General features: G+C 45.4%; 1 protein-coding gene across 1 annotated transcript; it reads right to left on the reverse strand.

Moving 5' to 3' along the window:
• Positions 1–438: 438 nt before the first annotated feature.
• On the reverse strand, positions 439–17,605 carry LOC144114225 (snRNA-activating protein complex subunit 3-like). The gene is made up of 10 exons (XM_077647822.1): positions 17,573–17,605; positions 17,295–17,494; positions 12,224–12,301; positions 11,957–12,053; positions 11,388–11,540; positions 10,393–10,527; positions 6,782–6,864; positions 4,249–4,413; positions 1,849–1,959; positions 439–718 (listed from the first exon to the last, which is right to left on the reverse strand). Exons 2-10 carry the CDS (start codon positions 17,489–17,491, stop codon positions 571–573), a joined length of 1,167 nt encoding a protein of 388 aa, XP_077503948.1. The 5' UTR covers positions 17,492–17,494; positions 17,573–17,605; the 3' UTR covers positions 439–570.
• Between the last annotated feature and the right edge of the window lie 1,223 nt (positions 17,606–18,828).

Raw genomic sequence — 18,828 nt, forward strand, 5'->3', positions numbered from 1 at the left:
GACTGGTAGTTAAGAACATGTGCAACGTTTTGTATATTTAAATTTTTTCTAATTTCTGGCTCAATGCAGCTGCTTATTTTTGTTTTGCTTGTATTTTTTATAACAGCATATTTAACCAATGAATTTTCGGAAAGATTCGCACACAAAACTGTTTCGTTTTTTTCTTTAAAAAGTGCAACTAAAAGGCTACAGTACCACACACTGCAATGTGCGATGCATCTGAAGAGTGTCATAAAAAATTTTCTCTCAAAAAATCCGAATTCGTTCATTTTTGCGTGGCGGCAAGGAAAGAGTCAATGCGCGAACATGTTCTGCAGGCGTTGAAATCGCCCTAACCGAAATGCTTCAGTCACTGCCCCAAACAGTCATTTTGGTGCAGGAGTGGAAGCACTGAAAACTGCACCTTACTGCACCGAAGAATTCAAGCGTACCATACAGTATGACTTGACTGCAAAACAGAATTTAATTACCAAGAACTGTTTTGAGCTCCAACAACACATACACACCCTTGGCATGTAGCTGTATAAAATGACCTTTTTTGCCTGGCATGCATTATCAGACTAGCGACGATCACACAGCTGCATTCCAATCCTTGTAAGGAAACGCCTGGAAGCTCCCAATCTTCTTATTGTCTGCAGTGTAGTTGAATTTCCGAAAACAGACAGCACAGAAGAAAAAGGGGTCGTCAGGGACACGGCGATTCCCAATTGTCACCCACCTAAAAAAAAGAACAGAAAATTCTGTAAACGTCGCATACTGCAGGTGTCTCAATGCCACAAGCTCTGGCTGGTCAAAGATGGCCTCGCGTATTAATGCTAAACCAAATGCAAGTTTTATTGAAATGAAAACTGGCACCCGACAGGTACAATATACCGAGTTGCTACGATTTAAACTTTTTCACGACCCCTTCACAGCAACAACGTAGCTTGCAATCCAGCTAGACATCCAGTCTTGCATTCTTAATAGATTCTGACCTTTGCCAACATGCAATTAAAATTCAAAATGAATATCAAGCAGCACTGTGCAGCCCAACATCTTTTTCATCAAACATGACATCCTTTTTTATAGTTACCCTGCATTACCATATTTGTTTGCATAATGAATGCACTTTTTGTAAAAAAAAATTTAGGTATTCATTAGACAGGGTAAAGTTCATATTGCACTCAATTTAATATTTTCCACATTTCAATGACTTATATAAAGGGTGCGTTTATAGTGGGTATACTCGTTATGCAAGTAAATGTGGTATCTTGTGTAAGGTGCTTAGTGAAACCTGCAATAAAAATTCTGCCAGTTGCTCAAACGAAGCCAGCAAACAATGGCAAGTGGCAGTGTGCCTTTCACTTGGATGGGGCAGCAAAGCTTGGAACAGAATATTTGTTGTAGCTGGAAAATAAAGATAGTAAGAGGTGATTGATGCAACTTGCCAGCTTGTTTGGCCATCTTGGCCATTCATAGAGACTGACTGAAAAAGGGGCCACTTTCCATCGGCACCTGGGCAGTTCATCTGCACATTTTCTTTCGTGTGTCAGCAGGGTGATAAGGCTAAAAACAAGGCACTTCTAAGCAATGGAGAACAGCAAATGGGAGCTTCATGTCTTCTCCTTGTCATCCTAACGTAAACAGCAATGTAAGTCGCACTTACATCGCTCACAAAATACCTTGGAGGAAACATTATTAGAAAATAATGAGGACAACTCCAATACAAAGGCTACTACAGCCCCTCACTGAAGATTTGATTCAGGCTGTCACAATGTCTGGCAATACCCGAGCCAACGTGCTTCCACCTTGTGTTCGTAGGTCTTCACTGTTGCAAACCAGCAAAACTTAGCCATCTGAAATACTCACTTGGCTGTGCTCTTGCGGCAGAGGTTACAGAGTACCCGTTTACCTACAGGAAAGTTCTTCACCACAAAGGGGTAGTCCAGCAAATGCTGGCTATCATGGGCATGGTGCATCCTGCCAAGAAATGCAAGTCACCCAATTTTAATCTCCGAGCATTAACCACCAGATAATGATAATATATATAATAACTAATTACGATAGCCAGAAAGACACAGCAACTGTCTCATTGTCAGTTAACACCTCAATTACACATTGAGGGAAGGAATCAAAAAGTAAGTGAAAGGAAAAGAGCAAGAGGCATTGCGGTGGAGGGCTCCCAGACTAGTTTTGGCTACCTACAGTTCTTTAACATGCACTGACATCACACAGTGCATGGGCCCCTTTAGTGTTCCACACTTTCAGGCACTTTCATTAATATGCTGCCAGTAATGAGACCTAAAAGCATGCCATGCTCAGCATAAAATATGGCACGCACACAGATACTGGCTAAGAACAAATAATATTTCCATTATTCAACCAAGCTTATAATTTCCTGCAGAGGTGTGTAGGGCTAATGCTGCCAATAAAAATGTCCACCCTCTTGTGCTACAGCATACTGCCTATGCCAGCCACACTTCCTAGCACGATGCATGGTGGAAGACACACCATGCCTCCTCACTCATGCCCTACGAAATCATTGGACGCAGTGCCAGACCAGAATGAACTAGAATGAATAAAGACTTTAGATAATGTGGAGCATCATTTTACTCATGTCACTGTACACTTCTACAGACGTGTTGCCCTGTAGAGTTCTCTACTGAGATTGTTGGATACTGCAGTCGAGTCCACTTATAACAATATTCAAGTGCCACGAAAATTCCATTGTTATAACTGATAATTGTTATAAATGGGTTGCACGAAAAAAAGCACAACTGCACAGAGGGGTCACGGACGGCAAGTGACATGCAAGCTCCGCCGAGGCATCATTTTGGTGGCCCCGAAAGGAGCCTTGTAAAAAAATACGAGAAGGTTGCCGCGGCTGCCTCTCAGCTTGAGAAATCCCGAAGAAACGCTGGGGTGAAATCACCACAAGCATCTCGCAATGTATTTCTCACTGGCTTGCACGAGAAAACCCCATGTCCGTCAGCCTTGCTTGCCTCACGCGAAGCTTGCCGACATCCTTCTCCATGGCCTCTCTTTGAAGCGCTGTAACCCGCCACTACCGGGCTGGAAGTCCACACTGTTAATAAGCAGGGCAAACTGCTTCGCCTTTGTGGCCAGAATCGGCTCCGTGATAGGCAAGTTCTGGGCACGGGCACCAAGAAACCAGTCGTAGAAGGCCTCCTCCTCCTCCTAATAGGCACCTTGTCGAATGCGCTTGCGCCCACTGTCAAGCGAGCACTTTTCTTTGTCGAACTTCTCAGCGGAGCGGATGATCGTCGACACCGTCGGTTGCGATAGTGCGTACTTCTTAACCAAGTCACACACTTTCTTACCGTCTTTGTAGCCCTTCACGATACTGCACTGTCTCCAAATCGATAGCCGTGCGCTTTCTTTCGCCGGCAATGTCGTCCGGTAATCAGCGGGCGGATCAGCCATCTTCCGTTTCGGCGGCGATTCAAACGAGACGGAGAAACCACGTGGCCAGGAACGACTTCGACGCAATCGACTAACACAAACAACCAAATCCGTTGGCAGAACTGCGCAGAATGAGGGGCAAGCGAGCAGATCAGCGCTGTCGGCGCGTTGGCGCAGTCCATTCGTGTTTCAGAGGGTGGCACACAAATGGGCGTTCGGAGGGGTGGAAAGGCAGCGGGAGTGAGGCGCGCGAGGCTGGCGATGCGGAGAAGGCCGGAAAACAGGTTCTATTGTATGAGCGCACGGCGGGGAGGGTGCAGAGGCTGGAATTTCTTTAATTTTTTTTTCTTTCAAGGATTTCGCATTCCACTACAGTTTGGCGCGAGCACTCAGGAGCCAGACTTTATTGTCATAACCTATAATGCAGTATGGGGGCATTGCAGTAAGCGGGTTATTTTACCATAGAAAACGTACAGAAGTGGACGGTGCAGCAGCATTTCATTGTTGTAACCGATATATTGTTAAAGACAGGATCGTTATAAGTGGGTTCGACTGTATTTATGCAATGTTTTTGAAGTTTAAAGAGTGCCATGCACATTAAAGCGTTAAAAGGAAAATCACTGTTATAAATCAATGGAAGATGAGCGTTAATAAATAAAGATGCTGCCAGGTTGTTTTTCCAAACAGTCTCATTGCACACATCTTGCTTTCCCAAGGCAACCGAGGCTGGAGAAATATGTCTGGGCTCAGGTGTTACATAATGGTATGCTGTGTATGATTCTCCTTTCAGCTTACACTACATCACCTGGCAACAACTTCATTTAAAATTACTAGCATAGGCCTTACCTTATGTCACTGAATACCAGCAAGTGTTCACAGCTGCCCTGGTGCACGTAGACGTACGGATAGCCCAAGCGAATCTCCAGCTGTTCAAACGTAACGTCCTCCATGATGGCCTTTTTGAATGGTCCCAACCCACGCCGAGGTTTCTTCGCCCACTCTATGATCACCCTGGGATGAAGATTTTCACTGTTTGCATCTCTGCCAGGCACACACACACCATGATAAATGAAGCTGGCTGGCCAATGTACTCATCCGTCTCTTGGATTTTCACACCCGAGCAATGCCTGACTGCAAGGCCAAGCACAAGCCAAGCAGCACTTCTTAGTCCTTCAACGCAGTGTCCCAATGCATCACGCCCTCATTTTCATACAGCACTTCAGAGCAGATTCCTTTGGCAAAACATTCCCAGAAGGCAGCACTTACAAACAAAAACACCAAGTCCATCATGAAAGCCAGCAAAGAAGCACACATACGACACCTGATGTGAACTCATCGTATTGTGGTAACTCTAGCCTAAATAAAGAATATACTGACATAAACGACATGAAAAATTACCTCTGCATACACTGTTTCCGAAGACTTCATTTTTTACCAGATGCTGGAAAAGCCCCCTTTCTGGAAAATAAATTATGAACTTGGAGTTTTCATTAATTACCAATAGTGGGCACTTGTGCCACTAAGCTGCTATTTGAAACGACATACTGGAACTCATTCCCATGGAAATTTTTGCATCTGACCCAACAAATAGTGCGTACTAGTATAAGCTTCTACAGGTCTTACTACCCCATGATGCGCGTTATTCCACAAGACAATGTGACAACAGCTGCCTAAGCTGTGTGCATGCTCATCGAAGGAGGAAACTGTTGAAAACAGGCAGTAGCTATAAAAAATGTGCCAGTGACAAGCCATTGCCACTCTCAAGTTTGGTTATTAAGCATCAATGAAAGAGTGTATAAAGTGGACGGGAATGGACTGATAAAGGATGTCGCGTGCCCCCTGAGGCAGTGCACAAACAATTAGCTGCTATGGACAAATAGTTTTCTTCTATTCCAAATGAAACGTGCACTTCTGTCTGGGCACGAACACCCCTTCTTACAACCTGCCTTTTTCACAAGTTCTGGCACCCTCTGAAGAGTGGGGGAAATTCATCTGCAACTGGTTGAAAACAAATGTACATAAGAGAAGCAGGTGTGATCTGCTTCCATGAGGAGCCAGCTGCACCTGCGAAGTGGCAAGTATGTGCTTGACAGCTGCTACCATCCCTCATGTAATACCCCTTTAATGGGGCCTTTGAGGTTGTAATAAATAAATAAAGCATGTGCAGTTCATTAGTGACAGGCACATGCACAATAGGAGCTGGCAATTTTTTCTCAACCAGTGGAGCTGAAGGAGAAGAGGTATGTATGCATGCGCAGAGCGGCCTTGTGAAAAAGGCGGACTGCCAAAACAGGTTTACGGTTTACAGGAGTTTAGCGTCCCGAAGCGACTCAGGCTACGCAGGACGCCGTAGTAAAGGGCTCCGGAATTTTCGACCACCTGAGGTTCTTTAGCGTGCACTGATATCGCACAGTACACGAGCCTCTAGAATTTCGCCTCCATTAAAATTCGCCTGCCGCGGCTGGAATCGAAGTCGCATTTTTCAGATCAGCAGTTGAGCGCCATGACCACTGAGCCACCGCGGCGGCTAACTCCGCTAAAAACAGGTACCATTAACTGGTTTTCTGAACTCGTGCTAGTTTCATACAGAAGTCCGTGCTGAGTGTCTTGAATTTTGGATTTACCTACTTCCCGAGGTACAGAAACATAAATTAAGTTAGCTATTATAACGGGTGCAGCACATTGCTCGATGAAGAATTATGATTTATATTGTTCGTAACTTTACAATTTAGGCATTAAAGGGTAAGCTACAGCCCCTGCGCCACACGGTTACAGCAACTTGGTGATGGTGCCAAATGTCACAGGTCCAAAGTGTCGCTTGCCTTGCAACCACAGCAACACACAACCATTATCCTGAACATCCAAGCAGCGCGCTCTTGAACTGGAGAATATTTGCAGCAGGCTGGAAACCAATTTTGCAGCCACTGGAGCAAAATGCAAGACAACTGCACTGGTGCCAGGATCAAGACAGTGTGCAGCCCACCAGAACTATCCCCAGAAAGGCTAGACGGTTCAAATTCTGCAGCCACGTCAGTTTTTTTGAAACACAGCCATATGAGGAGGCACAAACACAGGATATGAACTAAGTGCCCAATATAGTACCACTATTACTGTTCCCTATGAACAGGTGTTGTTACTACTGACATCAGAGTCTCACGCCCCTAATTGTGCTCTATATAATTACAAGGACATCCATTTGAGAGAATTTACTCATTCGTGGTGCTTTCTTTCAGTGCCACAGATTGATTAATTCGCCATACAAGGCATAGTAAACAAAGAAACACACAAGAAAATTTTCTGCTTTACAAGTGCACAAAAAAATACCTGCGCAAAACAAGGAAGAAATTTGCGAACCTCCAAAAATATATCATGTACTTACTCGCTGTAGTCCCTACATGACGGATCAGACATGTCATTGTAGAATGTGTCTCCAATGAAAAAGAACCCTGATTTGTAGACTTCCTGCAATGCAAAGGAGAGGCATGGCAAAGTTTAAATCTGCCAAGAAGTGCTCACAACACTGCAAAACAACGCTACAGTAAAACCTCGTCATTTCAGAGTTCAAGACATCGGGAGAACTGTGAATTAATGAATGCCCTCCTGTAAATTGCAGAAACTGTTTGCATCACAGTAAATTTATTTGGCGAAAACCAAGGTGGCAGTCATCTGCTATCGAGAGGAAAACTGCACAGCAACAATGATTTTTCTTAATGTCAGATGCAGTACCACGTGCACACTCTCTGGACTGTTAATGCGGATCTGATCCAGAATGATGAAGGCCTCCATGGCCTCCTTCGCAGTGCAACACGGCAGCAGTGGAGCTCCCTCACAAGTGACATTGTCGCGTGTGAAGAGGTACCAGAGCAAAAACTGCAAACAGTGCAAGACGAGTGCACAGTTCCACTCCAATAAAAAAAATGGGAGGATCACGCGACCAGAACCAAGGGAAACACCTCAGAGACGCCCTCTGGAGAGAAAATAGAAAGACAAGTGACACACCAATCAGCGACACAATTGAAACTGTGCAAAACTGTATTCAGCTGGCAGGCCAACAGTGGCGCGAATCCACGCAAATTTCAGGCGGTTACTTGGCTCTACAGATCCCCCCGGCCCCAAACTAACAAGTCCCAGATGCGGGTATAGCCAGAAGTACCGACAAAGCCGCTGCCATCAGGAAAAGCCTGGCTGACCGGGGGCGATACAGAAGAGCAAAGTGAACAGTTGACAAGAGAAGGCTTGAAAACATACCCTAGCAAAAGGCCTTCACCGTCCAGCTACAAACCCTGCATAGTGCCCCGCGCGCACAGTTAAATGCGGCACATTTAACGGTGGATGCTTTCCAGTTGAGTAGAATATCTTCACCTGCGCTCCTAATGTACAAAAAGCTGCCTGATTGAAAACACTTTGTATTTTTGGACCTTTTCGTAACCTATGTCGGTATGGTCCTTTGGTTTGCGAACCCCTCTCTTGGGATCTGGATTTGGTTTATGGAGGTTTAACGTCCCAAAGTGACTCCGGCTATGAGGGATGCCGCAGTGAGGAAATCCGGAAATTTGGACCACCTGGGGTTTTCTAATGTGCACTGACATCGCACAGTACATAGGCCTCTAGAATTTCGCCTCCCTCGAAATTCGACCCCCGCAGCCCGGATCGAACCCGAGTCTTTCAAGGCAGCAGCCGAGCACCATAACCACCGAGCCACCGCGGCGGCTTCAAATTAATGAGGTTTCACAGCACCAGAAGCAGAATTAGTTTCCACACTGGTTATTGTTTCATGGTGCAATCCCTGTCAGCCGAGTATACAGCGACTACAGCTCCACTGAAGAGCACGGCAGCGTCAGTGCAACACGAGTGGTCCAGTACGGGGACATGCTACATTCAGAAGCATTCAGCAAGATTTAAACGTGAGAAAGTTTCAAAAGTCAACAGTGCAGTGTTTGGTCAGCAAATTAAACACAGATGTAGTGCAGCAATGACAACATGACAAACAAGATTGGAAAAGTGTTGTCACTTTAATGCTGCATCTGTTTCTAAATACAGAATAAACCGATTAGTCCAGTCACATATGTCTTGCAAGTGTTGCCAACGTACCGTAGTTACAAGATTGCAAGTCAACCCCCATATCGCATGTCAGGAAAAATAACAAGAAACGCGTGCCTGCAAGCACGTTCCAAAATGAAAATGTATTAGGCACTAGACTACGTGTCCACGCTTGCACCATCACCTCGCTAGTGCTGCCGTCATCATCACTGCTGCGGTCCCACAGCACGTCGTTCTAACATCATTGACCCAGTGAAATCCCCAACTTTGCAAACATCCGCACCACGGCATCGCGTAAAACAGCTGAAAATTTTGCCTCGCTGCAGCCGCCACACGTGCATCACCCGTGCCGAAAAGTCTAACTTGCGGCCAGTCACGCAGTTGTTCGTTTCTTCGGCATAAAGGACGGCAGCCATCTTGAATGTCGCCATGAATGAGTGCCGAACACTTACCAGCCCTGGAGTACAAATGATGACTGACGAAGCACTACACTAAAAACTGGTAAAACGTGGGCAGTCAAATATGTCAAACAGAGCCAAAGAGAAACTAGGCATGAGCGGCACTGGCTCTTCCAAGTGCTGCCATTCCGAGTGGTGGTGCTCCCACGGCTGGAGCAGCAGCCCTTCCATCAACTATCGACACTCCCATGAGCGCCAAATGCGCAGTTAAAGGTTAAAAAGAAATGAAAAACCCTACCAAACAAGCGCGCAGAATAGCCGAATGCTACTAGGTAAAGCCGTAGAGCAAACATAAAATAGCAAACACCCTGTAGCATCCCAGGTATCTTGTTTGTCTTGCCTTTATTTATGGAGCCATGCTTTGATTTGATTGTAACTTGAGCCCCACTTTGGATTTTCCAATTTCAAAAATAGGTCGACTTATAATCACGCAAAAAATGGTCTACCAGAGCGCATTATTCTAGAACTCTCAACAAGTGTGTGGAGCACTGTACAGGCTGCATCCCAATAATGAACTATTGGGGACAGAACTGCCCAGGACGCGGCTCCAATGGCCGGAGCAGGGAAAACTGCATCGCAGCGCTATCTAGTGATGATTCACCTGGTTCAAGATCAAAAATAAGCGCATGCGCATCCTAGCTTGCCTACAAGTGTGTACTGGCTGAACGCCTTGACACGAGTTGCTTTTTGCCCATGAATCTTCCACGAGATACCACCAGGAAGGCATTGGTTGAAAGCGTCTGCTGCGGTGGTCGCAAGGCAGTTGTCATGGCTTTCGCCGAGCCAGAGCGGTATACTCTTAATCAAGCGTGCATTGAATGGCAACATTTTTTTCCCCGTTTTTTTCTGACTGCGTCTCTTTTTGCAGTCTTTTCCCAGACAGTCGAACATAGACTATGTGGAAAGGGAAATTTGTGCCCCGTGCCCTGGGAAGCGTTATCTGAATTTGATAGCGCATCACAGAGGCATTACATAGTGGCATCTCATGGAAGGTTCCGGGGCGAATAGCAACTCACGCGAACGAGCCAGCAAGTACAGGCCTGCACCCAAGCTAGGGCGCAAGCTTTATCTCGAACCAGGCCAAACATCACTAGATGGCGCAGTAATGCCGTCTGACTTGCTCCGGTTGGCGGAGCCACGTCCTGGGCACTTCTCTCCGCAATAGCACAGTGCACCAGCAATGTGCAGTGGGCTACAAAAAGAAAAACTAAGACTAACTAACGGCTCTCAAGCAAGGTGCATGTGCCCACCTGGCTTCTAAGTCTATGCGACTATACATCAGTGCAAGTGCTGCCTCTACTACCTAGCAGATGTGGCAAGGTAGAACTTTCTTTTTACAGGGAAGATTGCTGCTTGAGCACTCCACACAAATGTGACGTTAGCTGCGAGCTGTGCACCACATGGGTCCATCAACAAACAACTTGAAAAATGGGTTCCCTCCTCAAATTTGATATGAATGCCAAGAGAAGTTAAGAAAGATAAATAGCCTTACGCCAGCTGTTGGTTCTCGAGGCTTGTCGGGGTTTTCACTGAAATCTCCAATGGGAACATCATCGGATATACACTGTATCTTTGCACGCAATTCAAGCAATGTTTGGCTGCCAAGCACTGCTACTTCTGACAGGATCTGAAAAATAAAGGAGGCAGCTGCAGTTGCACAACGACCAGGATAATGCCCCATCATCCTAAACATGAACAAACACCAAAATGCTTTTAACGAGCATCAAATACCATAACCATCAAAACAAAATGGTTGGAAGAACTCTACAGTAAGCCCTTGAGAATATTGAGCCAGCAGAATATGCCCCTATGAAAATATCTGCCATGGGGTGCACAAAACTCGCAGGGTACAAACTACCTCCATGTTTTACAGTGCACTGTTACTGCTTTACCACTGCCATAATGCCATTACAGAGAAGGGCAATTAAAAAAAAATAAGAGCATTTTCACTTTCTGTTAATTCCAATTACAAAATACTGGCTGGCTTGCTCTATTTTCAATGCATTTAAAAGCCACCTTGTTCAACTTGATTTCACTAACCCATATTTTTAATCTTATACTTTTAACATAATCGATGCACATATGTGAATGCGGGAGCCGCACAACTAGTCATGCGGTACATACCGCGAGCAGTGAGAAGTGGCGCAGTCTGCACGTCACCAATTTCATGATCACTGGTTGTGCTGGCTGTATGCACAGGGAGCAGAGACTTTAAGACAAACTTGAAGTAATCAGAAAATATGTTCGTTTTATCAGTCCCAACTTTGGGCTCAGCAGCCTAACACCATAACCACTGCACCACAGCACTGGGTAAGCCCTAAATTCAACAAAAAAAATGCTCTCCACATTGTTTCAACGCGGGCTGCTTCTCCCATAGCAGACACAAGGCAGGTTCTAGTTCTGAATGAAAATGGCGTGGCCTTTCTCTTGCTTTTTGTGCAGAAAGTTTCAAAAGCAACATGCCAAGAATGTAACAAAACTGCTCACCGTGAAAGGAAAGTCATTACAACCCCTGTGCACTTTAGTAAAACAAACTGGTGCTTTGATGGGCTTGAAGACCTGTACTGTCAGTATAACTTCCCCACTGGGAACCCTCTCGGTATCTGGGGGCTCGACATGAGAGTGTTCGTTCACCAGGTTCTTGGAGCAAGGGAACGAAATAAAACAAAAGGAAACATGTGAACAGACAAGATAAAGTTAACTCATGTTTTCTGCATTAATGCTTACTGCCTGCACAATGAACCACTCTACAATAAGCAATCACAGTACTGTTAACCCCTGAATAAGGCGGGCGAAGGAAAGTTGGAGGGTGAGGCATGAATGGATTCTAAGAGCCCCAGGAACACCAAAAAACTCCAAGGAACCCAATAACTCTGTTCAACTCAGTTTGAGAACCATTGCTAATAGTAATGACACTGGCATTGAACATTAATTCAGCACGGAAGCGGCAATCTTAAATGCAGGAAAAGTACATACAAAAGCCTCTCATTAGAAAAGTACCTTATACTAGCTTCACTTGAAGGCTAATCAAACCTACAGAGTATTTATTTACGTACCACACTTGTGAGCGGACAAGACCTGCGCACGAGAGAAGCTTCCTTGTAGCGATATGTCATATCTTGTTGCTGCTTCTGCAACTTTTTTTCCAGTTCCCTGCACATAAGTATTCATAAGCTTGTGTTACTTATCACTCGTAATCAGTCACGTCTTTCTTTAATGATGATTTCAGCAGAGGTACACAGATATGTCCAACATTACATCAGTAGACTGCAGTGAACTGAAAAATATAGGCTAAAATCGAACGAATCCACCGAAGAACTCACTTTATGGTGTTCAGGTCAGTGACTTCTGGAACTTCTGTACTGTCCAGCTTTTCTAGCCCACAGCAAAGCTTGTCTGGGCTGAAAAGAAAGGAAAAAAACTCGCAGGACGGTTATGACTTATGTAACGCGAGATACAGCGATAGCTGTGTAGGCATTTAGTTTTGGCAGGCGGCTCTCCCAAACAGAGCCACCCATAGGGTTATGCGAACAAGGTTGACCGTGATATAAGGTGAGTGCATTAATGACCGGTGGCTACGTTAATGACATCCGCCAATTACGCCATCGGTGACGAAAGCCAGGGACGGGCACCGAACAGCTATCGTTGTAAAACACAAGGAAATCCTAAATGAAATTTGATGACTACCCAGCCGAAAATACAACAGGGTCTAATTGAGAAATTCCCAATTGTGCTTCTGGAACCAATTGGAACTCTCCCAATTGGACCATACAATTGGTCGCAAAACACAGTTGGTTCCAGTTGGAGCCTGTAAGAACAGCTGAACATCTGTTGGCTCCCAACTGAAGCGGAAGCTCGAAGTGGGCACAGGCGAGCATGCATGACACATAAGCCATTGGAACACTAAAACCCAGAAGAGGCGACAAAAAACAAGAGTGCTCAATCTATGTCCACTAAAATGAATTTTTGTCAGTGTTATTTACCATTCAGTGGATCCTCCTCCTGGAACCAGTGGCGCTGGTTCATTCAGTAAAGTTCAGCACGACCAGAGAGATAGTGGAAATGATGAAAACAATTTAGTAAATTAAGCAGATATTTTTTTTTCAGGAAACTCATTTTTTCGCTCTTCTGTGCCTGTACAGAGCAATATAGAGAACTCAGTCATGAAATCAGGTTTCCAATTGGAAGCTCCAAATATGCACTCCAATTGCACCCCCCAACTGGATGATCCAATTGAGCTGCTCAGTTGGAGTCGTGAGTTCAATTGCCTGACCCATTGAGTCCATTTGTTTCCAAGTGGATACAATTGGTACGCATGCCCTATTGGACCCAATGGTATTTTTTTCTAGGTGAATTGTATAACTGCCAGTACCGTATTGCTCAAAATTAAGTACTGCTACTTGAATTTCAGGTCAGATAGAATACTGTTAGTGGAATATTGCACCGAGCAAACCAAAAATCAGATGATTATGGTTTATGGGGGTTTAACATCCCTGTAAGGGATCGATGATCCGCGGGGTCATTAGGACCGGTCACCCGGTCTCTGTATACCACAGCTGCAGGCTCCCCTCGAACCCCCCCCCCCCCCCCCCCTTGGTCCCGGGCGGCGGTGGAGCGCGCTGAAGAGAAGCACCCATCTTGGGGTCAAGCACCCCTGACAACGATGGCCGCACACTTGATTTTCGCACGCTGGAAGCCCCCTCGTATTGACAAACACCGGACGCGATGCGACCTTGCGACAAACAACTCGTGGGAAAATCTTGAAAAATAGTAGTCTTGTCAATGAGGGGAGCAATGGGAATGACGGATGGACCGCAGCAGCCAGATTTGAGAACCCCATCGAACGGGTATCAGCATGGAATTTAAGCCACGCATGTTCCTCTAGAACGCTGATCCCTCAGGGAAAGTCGGGACTGAGAGGGCAGTCGCACACAGCGAAAGCACCCCACCGGAGACTGATGACAGCTCTAATTGCGGAACGGCACCCGGGTTGACGAGCTACGACGAAACCGATTGCTAATCCCCCTGGGAAAGTCGGGACCGAGCAATGTACCATTTTTGGTGTTGTTTACTTTAGGGAAAGGGTTATATGCCTTACGGACATTGGAGGGCCGGCCATACACCTGTTTAACCAATCACGTTTATAGTTTGATGTGTTTGGACGCTACTGAATATGGCCCGGGCCTTTAGGTCTTTAAAACCAGGGCCCGGAGCCCTGGAAGATCGTTCTCGGCTAAGGTCAGATGTAATGCATCTTCAGCTATGCCGAGTAGGGGCCTCCCCTAGTGTTAGCGAGTTCCACATTTTTGTTGTTTAACTTTTTTGCCACTTTAATTGTCTCTCGAGTATCAACATGTTTATAATGTAAATATCTGTATATAAAACAAATCAAGCAACCGTCTCTGGCGGTGGGGCACCTCTGGTGCGAAGAAGATAACGAGACTAGTAAGGCTTGCAAGAGAGACCTTACAACTTTACTGTTCCCAAAGTGAATCAGGCTATGAGTGACGCCGTAGTGACGGTCTCCAGAAATTTCGACTGCCTGCGGTTCTTTAACATGCACTGACACCGCACAGTACACGGGCCTCTAGAATTTCACCTCTATCGAATTCAACCGATGGGGCTGTGATCGAACGGACGTCTTTCGGGTCGGCAGCTGAACGCCATAACCACTGAAACACCACGGTGGCTGTTCAAATCTTGATGCAATGCAAACTAAGCATCCTGACGCATCATAACACATGACCACCATTAATGTAGTTCAAGCTTTGGAAAAATACGAGACATAAGCATAGTTCTAAAATGCTTTCACACGGTGAACGCAAGTCCTGGGTGCACTCGAACCTGTTCATTGAGGGTTAGCAAGCAGGAAACAAATGCAGAATTATACCAAGCCCTATAAAAAGGCCCTGACTTGATTTAGATGTAAGACATGTTTTTAGTGTAATGGCTCGTTTCAAGAATATTGCAGGTGACTAAGGACTAAAAGATGATCCTTTTTGTGAGTAACATGTCAACATGATAAAGTGAGGTGTAGATTGTGCATGCTAGCTTAAAAGGTTGCTCCCTACTGATTTCTTTCCTTTGACATTCTGTGGGGACATCGAGTGCTGCAAGTCTTTTGCTGCACCTGCCACAAATAGCAGGTTGACTCGATTTGACCACAAAAGATGCAGGTATGTCTTATTCGCTGCCAGCATGAAGCTACTACAAAATTTCCTATCGCCTCTTATGCCTGCGGTCTAAAAGGTGCTCTAAAGAGGAATCTGAACTCGTATTTTTACCGCAGGAACACTGCCTACACGTTCCGGGCATTCTTAGAAACTCTGAAATATTGTCATATGCGGCCGATTGTCCTAATTAAATCGGATTAAACGTCCCGGCTCCCGCCTTTTTTTTTAACTCAACGCGGTAGGTAGGCGGAGTCAACCAACGTGTGGATTGCCTTTCAACCAGTCTAGTGGCGGCTTCACTTTCGCTTTTATCGTGTTTTTAGGTTTCTGTGAATAAATAGCTTCAGTCACAGACAATATAGCTGCAAATCAGGTTCACGAAAAAAAACATACAAGTGGACTCTTTGATTTACATATCACTACGCTTATGGCAGAGCGGTGAGCCGCCACGGGACTGGCTGACGCATTGGTTAACTCCTCCTACCTATCGTGTTGAGTTAAAAAAAAAGGGCGGGAGCCGGGACGTTTAATCCGATTTAATTAGGGCAATTGGCCGCACTGGACAATAATGTGAAGTTTCTAGGAATGCCCGGAACGTGTGGATAGAGTTCCCACGGCAAAAAGATGAGTTCAGATTCCTCTTTAGTGCACCTTGAACTGCAGATGAACTACACAGACCTGACTTGATATTTCTCAGCTCCCTCCTTTGTTTATGTAAGCAAATGACAACTTTTTCAAAAGACAAGGTTTTAAACATGTCCTTTGAAGTTCCTGCCAAATTGAAAACAGACAGATTTTTTTACTGGCTCTGTCCTAAAAAATGAAAAGCTATATACCCAGTGGGAAAGATTTTCTTAGAGATATTAAGATTACACCACACTGTTTGGTCACATAGATGCTTCATAATAATCTGACAATTATGTCTGCCTGGTGCTAAATTTCACAGAGGTATAGCGCTGTTTTTACATAATCCACAGTTATAATGCAGTTGCAACAACCCTTCTCAGATAACTTTTAAAACAAAACTAGTTTGAATAGGGCTGGTTTTAGAAAACACTGTAAATATGTGAGCTGCACCATCAGCTATATCAAGATAGCTCGCATCTGACGTCACAGGCGCCATGATGGTGAACTACGCATAGCTTCGGCAGTGCAGGCCAGAACAGGTTTCAATAAGCAGACTGCCGAAAAGTGGTCCTTTTCAGATATCTTCTGTCTCACGAGAATGGCAACTGCTGCGACGTCACTGCCAGATATATGTAACGCTTCAATGTGTTCACAAAGGAAGTCAACCTGCAAGTCGCCCTTTGTGATGTCTTTCACCAGATGTGCAATGTGTTCCCGAGCTTAGTTACCAGTGGCAGTGTGCTCTGTTTTTCACCAAGAACAGCACAGAATCATGGCTAAGAATCATTTACCAACTAACTCAACTCTCCATTCTACTACAGTGGGGTGAATGCTTGCCCTATTAAACCCCATATACCAATACCGTTTATTATACTCCTGCTGTTGATATGGTTGGTTAAAATGGTGACTGTGTTTAATAGGTCACACATACAGAGAACCAACAGCGGCCTTTGTCATGCATGCAAAGGTTCGTCATAACAGCAGCAATTTTATTCGCTGTACAACAAATGTTCTGGTTCCTTTCTATGAGCCCAGTCAATACTTAGAGACGCGTGCGCTTAGTGATATTGATCACTTCACGAACCGCGTCTAACAGATACGCATCGCAGCGAAAAGCACAGTGACCAGACCAATACATCTGTAGACGCCCTCATGACATACACAATACGGTGACCGGGAGCGAAAAGCACATTAGATTTGCACAGGGCACCTCCACGAAGTTTACATAAATCACGACGAAGAACGCGGCGCGTCTGAACAGCGTTCGATCTTCAAGAACACATTCCAATGAAACGCGCAGCGCTCGGGCCATCACAACCACTAGGCTCCATCTGAAAACAGCTCGGAAGCTAATGTCAACTACAGGCCTTAAAACAAGCTTGTCTAGCTCTGGCACATTTGACCAACATAGGGACTGCGTCGAACACTTAGCAGTGTGCTGCCCGTTTGCTTCAGTAGCAACTGCAGCTTAACTAAACTTTTCATGTCATTTATGCATTCACAGGCTATGACACAAGGGATGACCGCACTGCTGGACGCGAAACGCTAAGACTACGATGCAAAACTTGCAGAAAAAAATGAACGCTATACTCACCGAAACTCGTCCTCCAAACGTTTTAGCTCAGATTCCGAGATATTCATAGCTTTCCTGATAGCTTCCCCGATATTCATGCCATCGAATTCGTAATATCGCGATGCTTCCAAGGGGTTTGTCCATTGTTTCTTGAACTCTGCCACTTTCACGGGCTCGCTGATAAATTCACGACAGTTGGGCTCGTGAACTGCATCCATGAGCTGAAAAAAAAAATTAACTGTTGTCAGCGTTAAAAGATACTTGCAGCCAGTTCTTGGCGCCTTGCTTTGAACACACACCGCTCCCGTTACTTCTCGCTTCAATGTAGTTGGGGAGTGCGTCCCTCAGCTCGTTGCCTACTGACAGTGCTGCCAACCTCGAAAGCCACTTCTCCCCCAAATTTTCACTCAAACTTCCCTAGATTTCTCTAGATGCGAAAAAAATATTCAGGCATGTAAAAAAGGTGCGTAGTTGAATTGTGAACTCTTTTATTACGCAGAGACCCTCTTACTACACTTTGGTAGCAACTTTGATTACAATAACACATTGATTTCCCATGCAAACTCGCGTACCACGTGATCACGGGTAAAGAAAACATTAGTTAATATCAAAGCCTAATAAATCCTGGCCTAAGCCCTGAAATGAACGAAAATCTCGCAGTGAACACTTACGCTCACCGGCTGCAGTCAAAGAGCGAGGGAAAATCCACTTTGTGCGCAAATGCTGGCGTGGACAAACAAACGCTAAAACATAAGACACGTCATTCGGGTGGCATCCCGACTGAGTTTCACTCCTGCATACACATTTCTTTTTTCATGAGGCCAATTAAGCGTTCTTTCACTGCAAAGTCATAAAAGTTGGCCCCTCTTAGAACCCGCTTGGCGTGAAGCGTAGCTGCCAGGGTTTGCGTCATCAAGCTGTTTCTGGTCTTTGTTTTCATCAGGTTGATCTGAGAGAAAACTCTCCCCACTGTTGCACTGGAGTGCGGCAAACAGAGAAGCTTGTAGACGAAGTCGCTCAAGAGAGGGAACGTTGGGCTCCCATCTCCTTGCCAGGCGTCTCTCACTCGTTTCCAAAAGCGTTGAACGCTCGCATCTGCCGGCAGGTCCATTTCTCTTTTGCGGAGCAGTCTCCATTCTGCTTCAATTTTGTTCATTTCTCTTTCTGGCACCACAGAAGGAAATGATGTGGCAAGTGGGGCTATCGAATAAATCCGCTTTTCGATGACAACTTGCGGGTCGATTGCCTCCAGTCTCTTGATCTGGACGTTGTCCAATGGGAATCTGGTTAATATCTGGCTTGCCGCTTCAATATAAAATTCCAAACATCTGAGGCGGAAGTTATGAGTAATGGTTCGGTCTATGCCGTGAGGTTCCGACAGTGCCGACATCACTTTTCCGCCGAGGTATATCTCCTCAAGAGGTATGAAGTTCTTTGGGTCTCTGTACGGTACACGCTCCAACGGTACATCCCGCAAACAGATCGGCTTTATGTCACGCTAAGTCGAGGGCATCTCCTTTGTGACCGAGACCGCTACCCCCACACGCTCTAAGGG

This window comes from Amblyomma americanum, chromosome 1 (assembly GCF_052857255.1).
Source record: "Amblyomma americanum isolate KBUSLIRL-KWMA chromosome 1, ASM5285725v1, whole genome shotgun sequence".
Taxonomy (NCBI): Eukaryota; Metazoa; Arthropoda; class Arachnida; order Ixodida; family Ixodidae; genus Amblyomma; species Amblyomma americanum.

Coding starts and splice junctions, on each gene's coding strand:
- LOC144114225 (XM_077647822.1), bottom strand. CDS start 17,491: ATGGATGCAGTTCACGAGCCCAACTGTCGTGAATTTATCAGCGAGCCC. Junction 12,054..12,223: donor ACTGACCTGAACACCATAAA/GTGAGTTCTTCG, acceptor ACTTATGTGCAG/GGAACTGGAAAAAAAGTTGC. Junction 6,865..10,392: donor CTCGAGAACCAACAGCTGGC/GTAAGGCTATTT, acceptor TTTGCATTGCAG/GAAGTCTACAAATCAGGGTT.